We start from the raw sequence: 22,839 nt of genomic DNA on the forward strand, positions 1-22,839 counted from the left end.
TAATTACATTTTTACATTGGGTTCGACTCAGACTTACGAATGTACGCTTTTCCTATGCACTACCCAGTAGTTGGTATTCAGATTTACTTTTTTGCAGGTGTGTAACGGGCTTTGCGGGCGTGGTTTCCTTGCACGCGCTGAATACATTTAATTCAATCCTTCCACTTGCTGGCCAATAGATTTTCTCGCTGAGTTTTCATTCAACGGAGTTTTCGGCACATTTATCATAATAAAGTCATCCCTTTAAAATTTGGTGTACCTTTAATTATAATTTTCTCCACAGACTCACTAGAATAGATGGACAGAACGGTTCAGAATATTAGGGGTTAATGAACGATGGATGCCTGATGAAAACCTAAGGGTTGAAACGCTGGTGTAATAAATTACCTGGGAGCATGAGAAGCACCGTGCGACGTTTTCCTTCCTGTTTTTTTTATTTTTTACAAACGAAAGCCATGGAAATACATGCATATTTATCTCTTATTCAACACCAATTGGTTGATTTAAAAATACTCTGATCTTGTATAGAATTGTAGGTGTTAGGAAAGTGTTTATGAATCACAAACAACAACAACAAAAAACGTTTGGAAAGCTTTTACGCACAAAATATATTGGTGAATCCAAAATACAGTGGTTAAATTCCTCGTGAAAAATATTAAATTGTTCAAATCATGAAATATTGGAAGGTAAGAAAAGTGTACAATAGAGGTTGAACAGTAGTTTATATACAGGTCCTATAAATCTACCCTAATAATCCTCACTAATCAAGGAACTGTGAAGACAACGGTCCAGTGGTTGTGAACCGTGTGCGCCAGGCTCCAGGTTTAACCCGCTAAAGTGTGGTCTGAATTCCATAAGGGATTCCAATAGGCTACATGGTCCAATATGATCCCCTATTGGCTAGCAATCCTCAGAAACAACCACACGACAACCACAAGTGACAGAGGAAGGAAAGGAGAACTAATCAGGAGAGCAGAGATGAGTGAAACAATTGTACTTTACTCGACGGCACAAAGTAAACAATTTACAAAGTGCAAAAAAAGAACGGTTGCCACAAAGCATGGGTGATAAACAGCACCCGGTACAAACCAGCCGGAACATACCGATCTAAACAAAATAACAATCACACACAAAGACGTGGGGGGGGAAACAGAGGGTTAAATACATGACCAGTAATTGGGAAATGAAAACCAGGTGTGTGGGACAACGAGACAAAACAAATGGAAAATAAAAAAATGGATCGGCGATGGCTAGAAGACCGGTGACGTCGACCGCCGAACACCGCCCGAACAAGGAGGGGCATCAGCTTCGGCCGAAGTCGTGACAGTCCCACCTGTTTTCAGTCCCACCTGTTTTCAGTCCCACCTGTTTTCAGTCCCACCTGTTTCAGCCCGACCTGTTTCAGCCCCACCTGTTTCAGTCCCACCTGTTTCAGCCCCACATGATTTCAGCACCACCTTTGTAGCAAAATATATATATATATTATTTTTTAGTTGCCTGTTTTGCATTTTATAAGCAGCTCCAAAATGCAGGTGTTTCAGCCTAGCTCAGTGCTTTCTGTGGTGGAGGGGCAGCCAGCGGGAAAATACAGAGCGTAGGGGTTGGTAATGTTCTCTAGTTGTGCCGTGATTGGCTCAGTGTTCTGTCACTCATGGGGACACTACGTCACTGCCAAATCTAAGGGTAGACCTCGAACATTCAAGCCCCTTGGGTGCTGCCATAGATTTACATTAGAAGTGCCCATCCAAGAAGGCTCAAGGTCATTGGCCACAGATAAAATGACGTCAAATCACGTTATATCTACCGTCGCTTTGATTGGACTGATCATGTCAACATCATACTTTCGAAATCTTAGCTAGCTAGCTAGCTAGACAAATACTCATCATCATGAATCAAGTCGACCAACTACTGGCAAATCCTTTTCAATCCTTCTCAGATGAAGATAAAATTATAGATAAAACGTATCGGTGCTCATCGGCCATTGGACATAAACGTTACACAACAAGTTGGAAATCGCAAATTCAACAACGAGTGGTTTGGAAGGAATCAGTGGCTAACTGCAAGCATTGCAAAACAATCACTAGCCTGCTATTCAGTGGAGTGGGTGTGTGGTCCCAATTCTGGGTTTAAGGGTCTCTTTTCCAGGCTTAAATGGATAAACATTCACATCCAACACCATGGACCAGAAAAGATTGAACACGTTGGCCATGCTGTCAATCCAGCAGGACTAGGGGCGCTCAAAACAACTGGGAAACTCTGAACTGGGAAATCTCAGACTACAGTGAGTTTAAGGCAACTGAGAGAAACGAGCTCCGACTGGGAAAATACGCTTTGAACGGTCATCCAACTCGGGATTCCAAGACGGGAACTCTAGAACTCCGACCAGAAGATCACTGACGTCATCATTCAACCTTGTTTGTTTAAAGTTTTTTAGTTCCCGGTTGTCTTGAAAGCACCATAAATCCAGAGAATGACAGACTTTGATGACATAGTTTAATGACAAAATTTGCCCACAAGAAGGACCGCCAACGCCAACTTCCTGTTCAAGTGAGGACAAAAAATGTATTGAATGCTGCTGCATAATGATGTAATATGCCTTCGGAGATACCACGCCTTCGGAAAGTATTCAGACCCCTTGACTATTTCCACATTTTGTTACATTACAGCTTTATTCTAAAATGGATTCGATTTTTTATTTTTTTTTAATCCTCAGCAATCTACACACAATACCCCATAATGAAAAAGGGAAAACAGGTTTTAAGACATTTTTGCAAATGTATAAAAAATAAAACAGAAATACCTTATTTACATAAGTATTCAGACCCTTTGCTATGAGACTCAAAATTGAGCTCAGGTGCATCCTGTTTCCATTGATCATCCTTGAGATGTTTCTACAACTTGATTGGAGTCCACCTGTGGTAAATTCAATTGATTGGACATGATTTGGAAAGGCACACACCTGTCTATATAAGGTCCCACAGTTGACAGTGCATGTCAGAGTAAAAACCAAGCCATGAGGTCGAAGGAATTGTCCGTAGAGCTCCGAGACAGGATTGTGTCGAGGCACAGATCTGGGGAAGGGTAACAAAGCATTTCTGCAGCATTGAAGGTACCTAAGAACACAGTGGCCTCCATCGTTCTTAAATGGAAGAATTTTGGAACCACCAAGACTCTTCCTAGAGCTGGCTGCCCAGCCAGAGCCCGGACTTGAACCCTGATCGAACATCTCTGGAAAGAACCGAAAATAGCTCTGTAGCAACACTCCCCATCCAACCTGACTAAGCTTGAGAAGATCTGCAGAGCCAGACACCGCTGATAGCCAGATGTAGTGGTGGTAACGATTCCCTCCTTTGTGCTGAAAGAAAGCTCTGCTGTTTGGGACAGCTTTATGTAGGTGCCTAACAGTTTTGTGGTCACCATTATAGCGCAATTCATGTATTGTTTAGTGTTGTGTTGTGTAGAGGCTTCGCTGGCATGCATCTAAAAACGTTTTCTTTTGTTTGTTTCCCCACCAAGATTTAAATGCTAAAATCGCCAGTGAAACAAATGATGTAATGGAATGATGCAAAATGTTAGGAAACTAACACTAAAGCAGTATTACACACTTTTCTTTCAGTGGCATTGAGTATACCCACTTAATCCCCACTAACGCGTATCAACGTTGTCTACTGGAGGTATAGGCCGACACTGTATCAATCACGGTGTAAAATAGAGAAATCACGGTGTACAATAGAGAAATCACGGTGTACAATAGAGAAATCACGGTGTACAATAGAGAAATCACGGTGTACAATAGAGAAATTACGGTGTAAAATAGAGAAATCACGGTGTACAATAGAGAAATCACGGTGTAAAATAGAGAAATCACGGTGTACAATAGAGAAATCACGGTGTACAATAGAGAAATCACAGTGTACAATAGAGAAATCACGGTGTAAAATAGAGAAATCATGGTGTAAAATAGAGAAATCACGGTGTACAATAGAGAAATCACGGTGTACAATAGAGAAATCACGGTGTAAAATAGAGAAATCACGGTGTACAATAGAGAAATCATGGTGTACAATAGAGAAATCACAGTGTACAATAGAGAAATCACGGTGTAAAATAGAGAAATCATGGTGTAAAATAGAGAAATCACGGTGTACAATAGAGAAATCACGGTGTACAATAGAGAAATCACGGTGTAAAATAGAGAAATCACGGTGTACAATAGAGAAATCACGGTGTAAAATAGAGAAATCACGGTGTACAATAGAGAAATCATGGTGTACAATAGAGAAATCACGGTGTAAAATAGAGAAATCACGGTGTACAATAGAGAAATCACGGTGTACAATAGAGAAATCACGATGTAAAATAGAGAAATCAAGGTGTACAATAGAGAAATCACGGTGTACAATAGAGAAATCACGGTGTACAATAGAGAAATCACAGTGTAAAATAGAGAAATCACGGTGTAAAATAGACAAATCACGGTGTACAATAGAGAAATCACGGTGTACAATAGAGAAATCACGGTGTACAATAGAGAAATCACGGTGTAAAATAGAGAAATCACGGTGTACAATAGAGAAATCACGGTGTACAATAGAAAAATCACGGTGTAAAATAGAGAAATCACGGTGTACAATAGAGAAATCACGGTGTACAATAGAAAAATCACGGTGTAAAATAGAGAAATCACGGTGTACAATAGAGAAATCACGGTGTAAAATAGAGAAATCACGGTGTACAATAGAGAAATCACGGTGTACAATAGAGAAATCACGGTGTACAATAGAGAAATCACGGTGTACAATAGAGAAATCACGGTTTAAAATAGTGAAATCACGGTGTACAATAGAGAAATCACGGTGTACAATAGAGAAATCACGCACAAAGTAGCCTATCACAAAGCATGTAATATATATTCACATTCATGCTGCACACATAGTTAGTTTCAGTGGGAAATATCAGGCTTCAAAGAACGTGCAGCTCTCAACAGGTTGTCTCACGGAGCAGCTCACAGAATTCAACGACATCGATAGCCGGCAGGGTAGGAAAGACATTTCAATCTATGATATATATATATATACACACAGCAGTAAATGCTAACTAAAGCGAACAATGGGTTATGCAAACCAAGTATTGAAAAAAGTTTAGTCTGAAGTCGTGGTTGAATCTTTGTGATGTGTCATCACGCGTTATTTGAATGAACGTTTCTATAGGATGACTGTACAGTAGGACCTACCTGGCAGGATGATATCGCGATGATTTTGTAGGTTATTAATCGGGAGAGCGATTGTTTTGAAAACTCTTGTAATTGTACTGTATGTAGCCTACACTGTAGGCCCACATTGTACAGTACAGAAACAGTGCTAGCCAAACACTCGCTTGCTAGATGCACAATTGAATTAAAGCACAACTACACTTTTCCCGAGACCTCAGAAATGGTCTCCTGATGTGGTTCAAGCATTGTTGTGGACTCAGAACATACAGTATTTTTTGTCATATTTCTATTTAAAAAAAAAAGGATGATTTTTGAGAGCGAAAAAACCCAAATAAATAGAGGAAAATAGAATGTTTCACACATGACGCTTTTCTTTTATCGGACGAGACGTTTTGATTTTTGGTGGGAGTTGGGATAATTCGAGTATACCCAGGTTTAAACTGCTATCACAGTCTGAGTTCCATAAAGATTAAAATAGGCTACACGGTCTAAATTACTGCATAACATGTCATAGTTAGCTTGTATGATCTACTACTCCTTAGGAGTGTGACAGAGGAAAGAAGGGAAGACTTAACAGATGGAATGATCACTATACTCAGTGACAGTTATAAATGTATGTGGGTATAACTGACGGTAGCTGCTCGAAAGTGGCTAATATTTAACACCATACAAATTGTAATTTTTTATTTATTTAAATACAGTAAAAAAAATAAAAATAAAGTCTGGGCATATAATTAGAATATTCTAGAAATCATAAATCAACTCGTTTGACGCTGTACTGTCATTTACGCATGGCTACGGTCCAGAAGCCTATAGATTGCGTTTCCACATTTGATCCCAAGTTATAAGGCAAGAATTTCATCAACTTCACCGTGGAAAAGGTCACATGTTGATATGCTTCAGTTGGCTGATCATATGTGACTGGTTTCACATGTGTCTCCAGCGATCATCAGGTAAAACAGATCTAGCCTTCCCTGTAGCTCAGTTGGTAGAGCATGGTGTTTGCAACACCAGGGTTGTGGGTTCGATTCCCATGGGGGGCCAGCACAGAAAAAAAAAAAAATGTATGAAATGTATGCATTCACTACTGTAAGTCGCTCTGGATAAGAGCGTCTGCTAAATGACTAAAATGTCAATCTAAAACAACTGTAATTTATATTTACAATCCCCTTATCCAAGCGGCTTCCTCATTTACCAAGCTCTCATCAATGTGTAAATAACAACGCATTATGAATGGTGTTATTTCTATCAGGAAATATAAAGTAGTCGTTGTTCCACAATGGAACCGACAAGGTTCCTTGACCTTATTCATCATTTCATCGGTCATAAAGGTGGTGGAAATTATAAAGGGGAATGAAGTCAAGATCAGAATACAGCGTATCTGTAGACACAACTTCATTTCTTAGCTCCCTACCCCCCCCCCCCCCCCCCCCTCAACGAATAGCGGGCGAATATCATGCTTTTCTCATGCTTTAAATTCAAAATCAGAATATGCACAGAGAGAGAAGGTGCATTAAAAAAGGGGAATAACGTCCCATTTACACGTGCTTAAGTCAGGTTGGAATCCCCCCCCCCCCCTATGTCAGTATGTATTTCATCAACTACCCGCCTAGTGGTCAGAGCGTTGGACTAGTAGCCAGCAGGTAGCCTAGTGGTCAGAGCGTTGGACTAGTAACCCAAAGGTTGCAAGTTCGAATCACTGAGCTGACAAGGTACAAATCTGTCTTTCTGCCCCTGAACAAGGCAGTTTAACCCACTGTTCCCCGGTAGGCCGTCAATGTAAATAAGAATTTGTTCTTAACTGACTTGCCTTTTAAATAAAGGTAAAATAAATTTGTTGTCAATTGGGTTAGAAGTTAATAGTTGGAAGAGTTGCAAAGTGAATTGAAAATAATGGCAATGTTTATTAGATGCTTTTTTTTAAATTAATTAATCTATGTTCTATTTTTTATAAAGTTATTCAAGTATATATATATATATATATATATATATAATTATTCAAGTATAAATTACCAAAGTTACAATAGATTGCCAAAGATTTTATATTAATTCCAAAAATGACCTAGACACAGTCACAACACTGAGCTGGCTATGACCTGACTTAAAGAGGCTATGACCTGACTTACAGAGGCTATGACCTGACTTACAGATGACTTACACTGGCTATGACCTGACTTACACTGGCTATGACCTGGCTATGACCTGACTTACAGATGACTTACACTGGCTATGACCTGACTTACACTGGCTACGACCTGACTTACAGATGACTTACACTGGCTATGACCTGACTTACAGATGACTTACACTGGCCTATGACCTGACTTACACTGGCTATGACCTGACTTACAGATGACTTACACTGGCTATGACCTGACTTACACTGGCTATGACCTGACTTACAGATGACTTACACTGGCTATGACCAGACTTACAGATGACTTACACTGGCTATGACCTGACTTACACAGGCTATGACCTGACTTACAGATGACTTACACTGGCTATGACCTGACTTACACTGGCTATGACCTGACTTACAGATGACTTACACTGGCTATGACCTGACTTACACAGGCTATGACCTGACTTACAGATGACTTACACAGGTATGACCTGACTTACACTGGCTATGACCTGACTTACACTGGCTATGACCTGACTTACAGATGACTTACACTGGCTATGACCTGACTTACAGATGACTTACACAGGCTATGACCTGACTTACACTGGCTATGACCTGACTTACACTGGCTATGACCTGACTTACAGATTACTTACACTGGCTATGACCTGACTTACACTGGCTATGACCTGGCTATGACCTGACTTACAGATGACTTACACTGGCTATGACCTGACTTACACTGGCTATGACCTGACTTACAGATGACTTACACTGGCTATGACCTGACTTACACTGGCTATGACCTGACTTACAGATGACTTACACTGGCTATGACCTGGCTATGACCTGACTTACACTGGCTATGACCTGACTTACACTGGCTATGACCTGGCTATGACCTGACTTACACTGGCTATGACCTGACTTACACTGGCTATGACCTGACTTACACAGGTTATGACCTGACTTACAGATGACTTACACTGGCTATGACCTGACTTACACTGGCTATGACCTGGCTATGACCTGACTTACACTGGCTATGACCTGACTTACACTGGCTATAACCTGGCTATGACCTGACTTACACTGGCTATGACCTGACTTACACGGGCTATAACCCGACTAACAGACTACTGTTATCTGTCTGAACTCACCGGTCCCCTTCAGCCATTCCTTGAGGGTTTCAGTGACGTCGAAAGACAGCCAGCGGTCACTCCACTTGTTGGTGATGAAGCGTGATCCCAGGTACCGCATGCTGTCGTGCAGCCCCTTGTAGAGCTCCAGGCGCTGCTCACTGCCAGACGGGATGTTAGAGTTTTTGATGAGCAGGCGCAGCTCAGCGCTGGAGAGTAGATGGTAGTCCCCAATGCTGGATCTCATCTCCTTCAGGTTAAAAAGCATCTGGTGCTTGGTGACATTCTTATCTGGGGCACAGAGAGAGCAGGGGAGAGAGAAACGGTTGAGACAACAGTGTTCTCTTGTTATTTATCAATTTACTGTAGCCGCGTAGCATCAATGTACTGTAGCCGCGTAGCATCAATGTACTGTAGCCGCGTAGCATCAATGCACTGTAGCCGCGTAGCATCAATGTACTGTAGCCGCGTAGCGTCAATGCACTGTAGCCGCGTAGCATCAATGCACTGTAGCCGCGTAGCATCAATGCACTGTAGCCGCGTAGCATCAATGTACTGTAGCCGCGTAGCATCAATGTACTGTAGCCGCGTAGCATCAATGCACTGTAGCCGCGTAGCATCAATGTACTGTAGCCGCGTAGCGTCAATGCACTGTAGCCGCGTAGCATCAATGTACTGTAGCCGCGTAGCGTCAATGCACTGTAGCCGCGTAGCATCAATGCACTGTAGCCGCGTAGCATCAATGTACTGTAGCCGCGTAGCGTCAATGCACTGTAGCCGCGTAGCATCAATGCACTGTAGCCGCGTAGCATCAATGCACTGTAGCCGCGTAGCGTCAATGCACTGTAGCCGCGTAGCATCAATGTACTGTAGCCGCGTAGCGTCAATGCACTGTAGCCGCGTAGCATCAATGCACTGTAGCCGCGTAGCATCAATGTACTGTAGCCGCGTAGCGTCAATGCACTGTAGCCGCGTAGCATCAATGCACTGTAGCCGCGTAGCATCAATGCACTGTAGCCGCGTAGCGTCAATGCACTGTAGCCGCGTAGCATCAATGTACTGTAGCCGCGTAGCGTCAATGCACTGTAGCCGCGTAGCATCAATGCACTGTAGCCGCGTAGCATCAATGCACTGTAGCCGCGTAGCATCAATGCACTGTAGCCGCGTAGCATCAATGCACTGTAGCCGCGTAGCATCAATGCACTGTAGCCGCGTAGCATCAATGCACTGTAGCCGCGTAGCATCAATGCACTGTAGCCGCGTAGCATCAATGCACTGTAGCCGCGTAGCATCAATGCACTGTAGCCGCGTAGCATCAATGCACTGTAGCCGCGTAGCATCAATGTGATTAGTTGCAAAAAAAGTAATCAACAAACGGACTTCTTTTGAATCAACAATAGTGTTTAAACCATTAGTGTTTACCTTCAGCTCTGGGAGGCCTACATGTGCTTCTGCTCTACAGTATACAATTAACTGTACAGCTGAATGTCTTTAACAAGTAGCCAGCAATTCCACCTGTACTCATATACTGTTGGGCTTGCCTTATAACAAAACCACTCTGTGTGTATCATATCTAGTCTATATGTGGTTCATGGCAGAGTAGAGCAGAAACATTCCTCCTGGTTTGTAGAGCGGAGACAAGCCACTGATGGCTCTAAACACCATCCATTTACCAGGCATTTTATCACACAGATATAAGTCAGACAGAGACAAGCCAGATAATGAAGGGAAAATAAATATAGTACAGAGAGAGAGAGAGCGAGAGGGGAAAGGGAAGGGTGGATGAGGTGGAGAGGGGATGTGGGAGGCAGGGACAGGAAGAGAGCTGTCACATGTTGCATAGAGCGAGAGAGGGGGTGTGAAAAAGTGAAGTGAAAAGTGAACCCTAGTGGACATGCGCATAGATATGGTGTGGAAACCTACAAGGGGGAGGCAGAGGGGAGAGGCAGAGGGGGGAGACAGAGGGGAGAGGCAGAGGGGAGAGACAGAGGGGAGAGGCAGAGGGGAGAGGCAGAGGGGAGAGACATAGGGGAGAGGCAGAGGAGAGAGACCGAGGGGAGAGGCAGAGGGGAGAGACAGAGGGGAGAGGCAGAGGGGAGAGACAGAGGGGAGAGGCAGAGGGGAGGCAGAGGGGAGAGACAGAGGGAGAGGGTAGAGGAGGGAGGAGCTGTCTGCGTGCGTATGGCACCCTGGGACTGGCCCAGGACCAAACCTCTGTTTTGTCCCAGCCTGTTACATCTCAATACCAGCCCTAACCCTGCTACAGCTCAATATTAGCCCTGAGCCTGCTACAGCTCAATATTAGCCCTAACCCTGCTACAGCTCAATACCTGCCCTAACCCTGCTACAGCTCAATACCAGCCCTAACCCTGCTACAGCTCAATACCAACCCTAACCCTGCTACAGCTCAATATTAGCCCTAACCCTGCTACAGCTCAATACCTGCCCTAACCCTGCTACAGCTCAATACCAGCCCTAACCCTGCTACAGCTCAATATTAGCCCTAACCCTGCTACAGCTCAATACCAGCCCTGACCCTGCTATAGCTCAATACCAGCCCCAATCCTGCTACAGCTCATTATATGCCCTAACCCTGCTACAGCTCAATACTAGCCCTAACCCTGCTACAGCTCAATACCAGCCCTAACCCTGCTGCAGCTCAATACTAGCCCTAACCCTGCAGCAGCTCAATACTAGCCCTAACCCTGCTACATCTCAGTACCTGCCCTAACCATGCTACAGCTCAATACCTGCCCTAACCATGCTACAGCTCAATACCAGCCCTAACCCTGCTACAGCTCAATACCAGCCCTAACCCTGATACAGCTCAATGCCAGTCCTAACCCTGCTACAGCTCAATACCAGCCCCAACCCTGCTGCAGCTCAATACCAGCCCTGACCCTGCTACAGCTCAATACCAGCCCTAACCCTGCTACAGCTCAATACCAGCCCTAACCCTGCTGCAGCTCAATACTAGCCCTAACCCTGCTACAGCTCAATACCAGCCCTAACCCTGCTACAGCTCAATACCAGCCCTAACCCTGCTACAGCTCAATATTAGCCCTAACCCTGCTACAGCTCAATACCAGCCCTAACCCTGCTACAGCTCAATATTAGCCCTAACCCTGCTACAGCTCAATACTAGCCCTAACCCTGCTACAGCTCAATACTAGCCCTAACCCTGCTACAGCTCAATACCAGCCCTAACCCTGCTACAGCTTAATACCAGCCCTAACCCTGCTACAGCTTAATACCAGCCCTAACCCTGCTACAGCTCAATACCAGCCCTAACCCTGCTACAGCTCAATACCAGCCCTAACCCTGCTACAGCTCAATACCAGCCCTAACCATGCTACAGCTCAATACCAGCCCTGACCCTGCTACAGCTCAATACCAGCCCTAACCCTGCTACAGCTCAATTCTAGCCCTAACCCTGCTACAGCTCAATACCAGCCCTAACCCTGCTACAGCTCAATACTAGCCCTAACCCTGCTACAGCTCAATACCAGCCCCAACCCTGCTACAGCTAAATACCAGCCCTAACCCTGCTACAGCTCAATACTAGCCCTAACCCTGCTACAGCTCAATATTAGCACTAACCCTGCTACAGCTCAATACCAGCCCCAACCCTGCTACAGCTCAATACCAACCCTAACCCTGCTACAGCTCTATATTAGCCCTAACCCTGCTACAGCTCAATACTAGCCCTAACCCTGCTACAGCTCAATACTAGCCCTAACCCTGCTACAGCTCAATACTAGCCCTAACCCTGCTACAGCTCAATACTAGCCCTAACCCTGCTACAGCTCAATACCAGCCCTAACCCTGCTACAGCTCAATATTAGCCCTAACCCTGCTACAGCTCAATACTAGCCCTAACCATGCTACAGCTCAATACCAGCCCTAACCCTGCTACAGCTCAATACCAGCCCTAACCCTGCTACAGCTCAATACCAGCCCTAACCCTGCTACAGCTCAATATTAGCCCTAACCCTGCTACAGCTCAATACTAGCCCTAACTATGCTACAGCTCAATACCAGCCCTAACCCTGCTACAGCTCAATACCAGTCCTAACCCTGCTACAGCTCAATACCAGCCCTAACCCTGCTACAGCTCAATACCAGCCCTAACCCTGCTACAGCTCAATACCAGCCCTAACCCTGCTACAGCTCAATACCAGCCCTAACCCTGCTACAGCTCAATACCAACCCTAACCCTGCTACAGCTCAATACCAGCCCTAACCCTGCTACAGCTCAATACTAGCCCTAACCCTGCTACAGCTCAATACCAGCCCTAACCCTGCTACAGCTCAATACCAGCCCTAACCCTGCTACAGCTCAATACCAGCCCTAACCCTGCTATAGCTCAATACCAGCCCTAACCCTGCTACAGCTCAATACCTGCCCTAACCCTGCTACAGCTCAATACCTGCCCTAACCCTGCTACAGCTCAATATTAGCCCTAACCCTGCTACAGCTCAATACTAGCCCTAACCCTGCTACAGCTCAATACCAGCCCTAACCCTGCTACAGCTCAATATTAGCCCTAACCCTGCTACAGCTCAATACTAGCCCTAACCCTGCTACAGCTCAATACTAGCCCTAACCCTGCTACAGCTCAATACCAGCCCTAACCCTGCTACAGCTCAATATTAGCCCTAACCCTGCTACAGCTCAATACTAGCCCTAACCCTGCTACAGCTCAATATTAGCCCTAACCCTGCTACAGCTCAATACTAGCCCCAACCCTGCTACAGCTAAATACCAGCCCTAACCCTGCTACAGCTCAATACTAGCCCTAACCCTGCTACAGCTCAATACCAGCCCTAACCCTGCTACAGCTCAATACTAGCCCTAACCCTGCTACAGCTCAATACTAGCCCTAACCCTGCTACAGCTCAATATTAGCCCTAACCCTGCTACAGCTCAATACTAGCCCTAACCCTGCTACAGCTCAATATTAGCCCTAACCCTGCTACAGCTCAATACTAGCCCTAACCCTGCTACAGCTGCCCGTTAGAGTTCAATATTAGCTCTGCTGCTAAGCTCCAGTAAACCCACTTTAATAGCAGAGACATGGAGACAGAACCAGTCCATACCAGGAAGAACCAGCACTTTACTATACATCACTGTTATGTATCATCAGTACAGTACACTAGCTAGTGAGAGCTAGGCATCGTGCGATGATGACTTCACCCGCCCTGAGATCTGACGATCACTGAGAGTCACGAGCCAGCCTCCTGTTTTCGTCAGTTGACTTATTATATTACAACATGTTGTGAACAAGAGATGGCGTGTCGGCCATACGCGGCTGGTTTGCACTACACATCCGTAATTTAGTAGAGGGCAGGGGCCAGTATAAGGCACTAGGAAACACAGTATGTACAGTGAATAAAGCCACTTCCCCTATTCAAGACGTTATCAGTTATACTGCTGCAATAAGGTACTTTCCCATTGATCCGTTTAACACCCAGTTAACATACACGTCAGTGACAGATGCATGATGGGCACTGCTCTATTGGGGCCCCCCCCCCCAGGTTGCGCAGAGGTCTAAGGCACTGCGTCTCAGTGCTTGAGGCGTCACTACATACCCACTGGTTCGAATCCAGGCTGTGTATCACAACCGGCCGTGATTGGGAGTCCCATAGAGCGGCGCACAATTGACCCAGCGTCGTCCGGGTTTGACCGGTGTAGGCCGTCATTGTAAATAATAAATTTGTTCTTAACTATATTTTGCCGTAGCATCTCTATAGAAACTGTATAGATGACAACAGCAATCTAATCATTGTTTGTGGGTGCTGGAACTAGCTTGGAGCACCAGGCTAGCTGTGTGCAGACCAATCCCTGGCCTTACAGTGCGTGCTATTGGTCGTGCATGGTGTTCTATTCTAGGAGGTGAGTGTTAGCTTAGCTGTGAGAAGTAAGGCTGCTAAGGGTGCTGCAATTTTTTTGTTGCATCAATGCACAAAAAAAAAATTGTAAAAAAATAATAATATTAATATTATTTTTTAAAGAAAGAATATATTTTTTTAAAGAAATGTAAATATAATTATTTTTTCTGACAAAAGTAGTGCGTCTGCAGCGTGGGTAAAACAGATTTGTCCCCGTCCCCACCCAACCTACTTCCAGCGGCTATGAGTGTAATGACTGTGTAATGAGTGTGTCCCGTGTGGCTCAGTTGGTAGAGCATGGTGTTTGCAACGCCAGGGTTGTGGGTTCGATTCCCACGGGGGACCAGTACGGGGAAAAAAAATGTATGCATTCACTACTGTAAGTTGCTCTGGATAAGAGCGTCTGCTAAATTACTAAAATGTCAAATGTAAAAAAAAAGAGTGTGTAATGAGTGTGTAATGAATGTGTAAGGAGTGTTTAATGAATGTGTAAAGAGTGTGTAAGGAGTGCTACCAGACTAGGTGTGGGGACAGGAGCGTGGAGCCCTGTATGAGTGGAACCCCATCCCCCTTGTGTGTTAGGCTGCGTGCTAACCCTGGGTGTGGGGGGATTTGTGTGTTTAATCAAGGCCTCCTCTCTAACCCAGGTAAGCCAGGGACAGCTGTTGTGACAGGCAGAGAGATAAACAGCTCTGTAATTACACTGGGAGGAACCAGATTCCTGCAGGATGGCTATATACCTGTTGCTCCTACCTCCTCCACACTGAAATACGTACATACAGTTCATTCGGAAAGTATGTTGGACTTGTTCCACATTTTGTTACGTTATAGCCATATTCCAAAAGGGATAATAAAAAAAAAATGTATCTCATCAATCTACACACAATACCCCATAATGACATCACAATACCCCATAATGACAAACACCAAAAGTTTTTTGGGGACATTTTTGCAAAAATACCACATTTACATTAGTATTCAGACCATTTACTCAGTACTTTGTTGAAGTACCTTTGGCAGCGATTACAGCCTGGAGTCTTCTTGGGTATGACGCTACAAGCTTGGCACACCTGTATTTGGGGAGTTTCTCCCATTCTTCTCTGTACATCCTCTCAAGCTCTGTCAGGTTGGATGAGGAGCGTCGCAGCACAGCTATTTTCAGGTCTCTCCAGAGATGATCGGTCGGGTTCAAGTCCGGGCTCTGGCTGGGCCACTCAAGGACATTCAGAGACTTGTCCCGAAGCCACTCCTGCATTGTCTTGGCTGTGTGTTTAGGGTCATTGTCCTGTTGGAAGGTGAACCTTCGCCCCCAGTCTGAGGTCCTGAGCGCTCTGGAGCAGGTTTTCATCAAGGATCTCTCTGTACTTTGCTCCGTTCATCTTTCCCTTGATCCTGACTAGTCTCCCAGTCCCTGCCGCTGAAAAACATCCCCACAGCATGATGCTGCCACCCCCATGCTTCACCGTAGGGATGGTGCCAGGTTTCCTTCAGACGTCACGCTTGGCATTCAGGTCAAAGAGTTCAATCTTGGTTTCATCAGACCAGAGAATCTTGTTTCTCATGGTCTGAGATTCCTTTAGGTGCCTTTTGGCAAACTCCAATCGGGCTTTCATGTGCCTTTTACTGAGGAGTGGCTTCCGTCTGGTCACTACTATAAAGTTCTGCAGAGATGGCTGTCCTTCTTTCATCTCCACAGAGGAACTCTGGAGCTCTGTCAGAGTGACCATCGGGTTCTTGGTCACCTCCCTGACCAAGGCCCTTATCCCCCGATTGCTCAGTTTGGCCGGGCGGCCAGCTCTAGGAAGAGTCTTGGTGGTTCCAAACTTCTTCCATTTATGAATGATTGAGGCCACTGTGTTTTTGGGGATCTTCAATGCTGCAGATGTTTTTTGGTACCCTTCCCCAGATCTGTGCCTCAACACATCTCAAGGATGATCAATGGAAATAGGATGCACCTGAGTTACATTTCGAGCCTCTTATCAATGGGTCTGAATACTTATGTAAATAAGGTATTTTTGCTTTTATTTGTAATAAATGAGCAAAAATGTCTAAAAATCTGTTTTCGCTTTGTCATTATGGGGTATTGTGATGTCATTATGGGGTATTGTGATGTCATTATGGGGTATTGGGATGTCATTATGGGGTATTGGGATGTCATTATGGGGTATTGTGATGTCATTATGGGGTATTGTGTGTAGATTGATGACATTTTTGTATTTAATCCATTTTGGAATAAGGCATATATATATAATATAACAACATTTGGAAAAAGTCAAGGAATCTGAATACTTTCAAAATGCACTGTACCTACAGAACAGACATACATACACACAGAACAGACACACAGCATAGACACACAGAACAGACAGACAGAGCAGACAGACAGAACAGACAGACAGAACAGACACACAGACACACAGACAGACACACAGACACACAGAACAGACACACAGAGCAGACAGACAGAGCAGACAGACAGAGCAGACAGACAGAACAGACAGACAGAGCAGACAGACAGAACAGACAGACAGAACAGACAGACAGAACAGACACACAGAACAGACACACAGACACACAGACACACAGACACACAGAACAGACACACAGACACACAGAACAGACACACAGACATACAGAACAGACAGACAGAACAGACACACAGACACACAGAACAGACAGACAGAACAGACACACAGACATACAGAACAGACAGACAGAACAGACACACAGACATACAGAACAGACATAAAGACATACAAAATTGACAAAAAAAAGACATACTCAGCAAACTGGATGCAGTCTACCACAGTGCCATCCGTTTTGTCACCAAAGCCCCATATACTACCCACCACTGCGACCTGTATGCTCTCGTTGGCTGGTCCTCACTACATATTCGTCACCAAACCCACTGGCTCCAGGTCATCTATAAGTCTTTGCTAGGTAAAGCCCCGCCATATCTCAACTCACTGGTCACCATAGCAGCACCCACCTGTAGCACGCGCTCCAGCAGGTATATTTCACTGGTCATTCCCAAAGCCAACACTTCCTTTGGCCGCCTTTCCTTCCAGTTCTCTGCTGCCAATGACTGGAACGAATTGCAAAAATTGCTGAAGCTGGAGACTTATATCTCCCTCACTAACTTTAAGCATCAGCTATCTGAGCAGCTAACCGATCGCTGCATCTGTACATAGTCCATCTGTAAATAGCCCATCCAACTACCTCATCCACATATTGTTTTTATTCACCTTTTTGCTCTTTTGCACACCAGTATTTCTACTTGTACATCCTCATCTCCACATCTATCACTCCAGTGTTAATTTGCTAAATTGTAATTACTTCGCTACTATGGCCTATTTATTGCCTTACCTCCTCACGCCATTTGCACACACTGTATATAGATTCTTCTATTGTGTTATTGACTGTACGTTTGTTTATTCCATGTGTAACTCTGTGTTGTTTGTGTCGCACTGCATTGCTTTATCTTGGCCAGGTCGCAGTTGTAAATGAGAACTTGTTCTCAACTGGCCTACCTGGTTAAATAAAGGTGAAATAAAAAATGTAAATAAAAAAACAGACATACAGAACAGACATCACTTTCTGGATTGAGTTTATCTCTAAATAGATGTGTATTTGTATTTATTATGGATCCCCATTACTTCCTGCCAAGGCAGCAGCTACTCTTCCTGGGGTTTATTATGGATCCCCATTAGTTCCTGCCAAGACTGCAGCTACTCTTCCTGGGGTTTATTATGGATCCCCATTAGTTCCTGCCAAGGCAGCAGCTACTCTTCCTGGGGTTTATTATGGATCCCCATTAGTTCCTGCCAAGGCAGCAGCTACTCTTCCTGGGGTACAGCAAAATTAAGGCTGTTTTTTGTTGTTGAAACATTACAATACATTCACAGATTTCACAACACACTGTGTGCCCCCAGGCCTCTACTTCACCACTGCCACATATCTACAGTACTAAATCCACGTGTATGTGTGTGTATAGTGCGTATGTTATCGTGTATGTGTGTGTGTGTGTGTGTGTGTGTGTGTGTGTGTGTGTGTGTGTGTGGTGTGTGTGTGTGTGTGTGTGTGTGTGTGTGTGTGTGTGTATGCATGTGTCTCTGCCTATAATGTGTTTCTTTAATCCGTTTTGTTAAAATCAAATTTTACTGCTGGCATCAGTTACCTGATGTGGAATAGAGTTCCATGTAGTCACGGCTCTATGTATTACTGTGCTCCTCCCATAGTCTGATCTGGACTTGGGGACTGTGAAGAGACCTCTGGTGGCATGTCTTGTGGGGTATGCATGGGTGTCTGAGCTGTGTGCCAGTAGTTTAGACAGACAGCTCGGTACATTCAACATGTCAATACATCTCATAAATACAAGTAGTGATGAAGTCAATCTCTCCTCCACTTTGAGCCAGGAGAGATTGACATGCATATTATTAATATTAACTCTCTGTGTACATCCAAGGGCCAGACGTGCTGCCCTGTTCTGAGCCAATTGCAATTTTCCTAAGTCTTTTTTTGTGGCACCTGACCACACTACTGAACAGTAGTCAAGGTGCGACAAAACTAGGGCCTGTAGGACCTGCCTTGTTGATAGTGTTGTTAAGAAGGTAGAAACTAAGGCCTGTAGGACCTGCCTTGTTGATAGTGTTGTTAAGAAGGTAGAAACTAGGGCCTGTAGGACCTGCCTTGTTGATAGTGTTGTTAAGAAGGTAGAAACTAGGGCCTGTAGGACCTGCCTTGTTGATAGTGTTGTTAAGAAGGTAGAAACTAGGGCCTGTAGGACCTGTCTTGTTGATAGTGTTGTTAAAAAGGCAGAGCAGCGCTTTATTATGGACAGACTTCTCCCCATCTTAGTTACTGTTGTATCAATATGTTATAACCAGGACAGTTTCCAATCCAGGGTTACTCCAAGCAGTTTAGTCATCTCAACCTGCTCAATTTCCACATTATTTATTAGAAGATTTAGTTGAGGTTTAGGGTTTAGTGAATGATTTGTCCCAAATACAATGCTTTTAGTTTTATAAATATTTAGGACAAACTTATTCCTTCCCACCCTCTCTGAAACTAACTGCAGCTCTTTGTTGAGTGTTGCAGTCATTTCAGTCGCTGTAGTAGCTGACGTGTATAGTGTTGAGTCATCCGCATACATAGACACACTGGCTTTAATCAAAGTCAGTGGCATGTCGATAGTAAAGACTTTAAAAAGCAAGGAGCCTAAACAGCTGCCCTGGGGAACTCCTGAGTCTACCTCGATTATGTTTGATAGGCTTCCATTAAAGAACACCATCTGTGTTCTGTTAGACCAGCAACTCTTTATCCACACGTGTGCTACTGTTTGCAGACGACTTTTCACAAATCTGAGATGAATGAGGGATTGTGTTCCTCGATGAAAAGTAGTAAAATTAACCAAGTCTTTAACTAACCAAGTCATTATTAAGTAACCAAATTATTAAGTAACCAAGTCATTTAGCCTTCAAACTACTAAGTACAATGACTGATGGGCTGGTAGAAATACATATCAGCCAACCACCTGTAAGTAAAAACGCTCCTGACCCACCGAGGTCTAGAACCCTAACCTCTCTGAGTGAAGCTGGGCCAGTACAGCACAGAGCAAGAGCAGAACGAGCCCTTCTTTTGATTATCATTTTTGATTGGTTGGACCAGACACATGACACAGGAATAGAAAAGTAGGAAGCAGAATGTAAATGCAAAAGAGTAAGGTGACTTCTGTACTGAGTCATGTTTTCATTGGAAGCTCAAATGGAAAGTACATAATGTTCCAGAATGATAACAGAAAAGTTATGATGCGGTGGCTTCCCTATAGGTATCAGGGTTACAAGGCTTCCCTATAGGTATCAGGGTTACAAGGCTTCCCTATAGCCATCAGGGTTACAAGGCTTCCCTATAGCCATCATGTGGCTTCCCTATAGCCATGAGGGTTACAAGGCTTCCCTATAGGCATCAGGGTTACAAGGCTTCCCTGTAGGCATCAGGGTTACAAGGCTTCCCTATAGCCATCATGTGGCTTCCCTATAGCCATCAGGGTTACAAGGCTTCCCTATAGGCATCAGGGTTACAAGGCTTCCCTATAGGCATCAGGGTTACAAGGCTTCCCTATAGCCATCATGTGGCTTCCCTATAGCCATCAGGGTTACAAGGCTTCCCTATAGGCATCAGGGTTACAAGGCTTCCCTGTAGGCATCAGGGTTACAAGGCTTCCCTGTAGGTATCAGGGTTACAAGGCTTCCCTATAGGTATCAGGGTTACAAGGCTTCCCTATAGGTATCAGGGTTACAAGGCTTCCCTATAGCCATCAGGGTTACAAGGCTTCCCTATAACCATCAGGGGTACAAGGCTTCCCTATAGCCATCAGGGTTACAAGGCTTCCCTATAGCCATCAGGGTTACAAGGCTTCCCTATAGCCATCAGGGTTACAAGGCTTCCCTATAGCCATCAGGGTTACAAGTTTTCCCTATAGCCATCAGGGATACAGGGCTTCCCTATAACCATCATTTGGCTTTAGCTGATGATGATGAAGATGAAGACCCTCATGCTCTTATCTTAATGAGTCTGTCTGATCCTTGTGATCTTTTGACGAGATGCTGTGGATCTTACCAGTGTGCAACAAACTGGTCATCTTACTGTCCTCAATCTCCACACACACACACACACACACACACTGGAGGTCGACAAGGTCGCTGGGGGGTGTTCTGCAGAGCAATGGTACTGTATTGAGTAAACCAAGATTCCTTTTGGGCACCAAGTCTAACGGATCTGAGTCATTGACAAACCATCTCCCAGAGCAGCCTAGCTTCCCTATCGCCTTCCTTCCTGTTCCTGCCAAGCTGCCCTGTCCCAAACACACTGACAATAACACGAGGGGGAGAGAGAGAGAGAGAGAGAGGGAGGGAGAGAGTGAATAAGTGACAGAGCAGTGAAGGGAGAACCCAGCACTCACGTTACAGGAAACCCCCTACCCTGAGGGAGAGAGAGAGAGAGAGAGGGGGAAAAGAGAGAACAGAGACTCTTCCCCTTCTTCTCTCCATCCTCCTCTTCTACCCCCATTAGTGATACTCTGTTATTTGGTGTTCATCTCGGCAGAACAACATTCCCTGTCTTCTCTAGTATTTGTTTTTCCTGTTGGTCTATGTTCACTGCTCAACACAGGACATCTATCTAACCCTAACCCTAACTCTGTCTTTAGAGACAGGACATCTATCTAACCCTAACCCTAACTCTGTCTTTAGAGACAGGACATCTATCTAACCCTAACTCTGTCTTTAGAGACAGGACATCTATCTAACCCTAACTCTGTCTTTAGAGACAGGACATCTATCTATCCCTAACTCTGTCTTTAGAGACAGGACATCTATCTAACCCTAACTCTGTCTTTAGAGACAGGACATCTATCTATCCCTAACTCTGTCTTTAGAGACAGGACATCTATCTATCCCTAACTCTGTCTTTAGAGACAGGACATCTATCTAACCCTAACTCTGTCTTTAGAGACAGGACATCTATCTAACCCTAACTCTGTCTTTAGAGACAGGACATCTATCTATCCCTAACTCTGTCTTTAGAGACAGGACATCTATCTATCCCTAACTCTGTCTTTAGCAACAGGACATTTATCTAACCCTAACTCTGTCTTTAGAGACAGGACATCTATCTAACCCTAACTCTGTCTTTAGAGACAGGACATCTATCTAACCCTAACCCTAACTCTGTCTTTAGAGACAGGACATCTATCTATCCCTAACTCTGTCTTTAGAGACAGGACATCTATCTATCCCTAACTCTGTCTTTAGAGACAGGACATCTATCTATCCCTAACTCTGTCTTTAGAGACAGGACATCTATCTAACCCTAACTCTGTCTTTAGAGACAGGACATCTATCTAACCCTAACTCTGTCTTTAGAGACAGGACATCTATCTAACCCTAACTCTGTCTTTAGAGACAGGACATCTATCTAACCCTAACCCTAACTCTGTCTTTAGAGACAGGACATCTATCTAACCCTAACTCTGTCTTTAGAGACAGGACATCTATCTAACCCTAACTCTGTCTTTAGAGACAGGACATCTATCTAACCCTAACTCTGTCTTTAGAGACAGGACATCTATCTATCCCTAACTCTGTCTTTAGAGACAGGACATCTATCTATCCCTAACTCTGTCTTTAGAGACAGGACATCTATCTAACCCTAACTCTGTCTTTAGAAGTATTTAATAAAAGGACAAGATCAGGTGAAAAATAGAGGATGGCTGAGCAGAGAAGTGGAGAAGAGGAGGACAAGAAGAGGACAAGAAGAGGAGAAGAAGAGAAGAAGAGAAGAAGAAGACAAGAAGAGGACAAGAAGAGGAGAAGAAGAAGAACAGGAGAAGGAGAAGAAGAAGAGGAGAAGAAGAGGAGAAGAGGAGAAGAAGAAGAGAAGAGGAGAAGAAGAGGAGAAGAGGAGAAGAA

The 22,839-nt window shown here is 44.4% G+C and overlaps 1 protein-coding gene across 2 annotated transcripts in view; it reads right to left on the minus strand.

Moving 5' to 3' along the window:
* tgfb1a (transforming growth factor, beta 1a) overlaps positions 1-22,839 on the minus strand; it is a 43,226-nt gene that overhangs the window by 13,185 nt on the left and 7,202 nt on the right. For both annotated transcript variants that reach the window (XM_014215446.3, XM_014215445.3), the window contains exon 2: positions 8,501-8,770. In XM_014215446.3, the coding sequence (XP_014070921.1) occupies positions 8,501-8,770 (270 nt within the window). The remainder of the gene's footprint in view (positions 1-8,500; positions 8,771-22,839) is intronic.

Source organism: Salmo salar, chromosome 09 (assembly GCF_965601325.2).
Source record: "Salmo salar chromosome 09, fSalSal1, whole genome shotgun sequence".
NCBI lineage: Eukaryota > Metazoa > Chordata > Actinopteri > Salmoniformes > Salmonidae > Salmo > Salmo salar.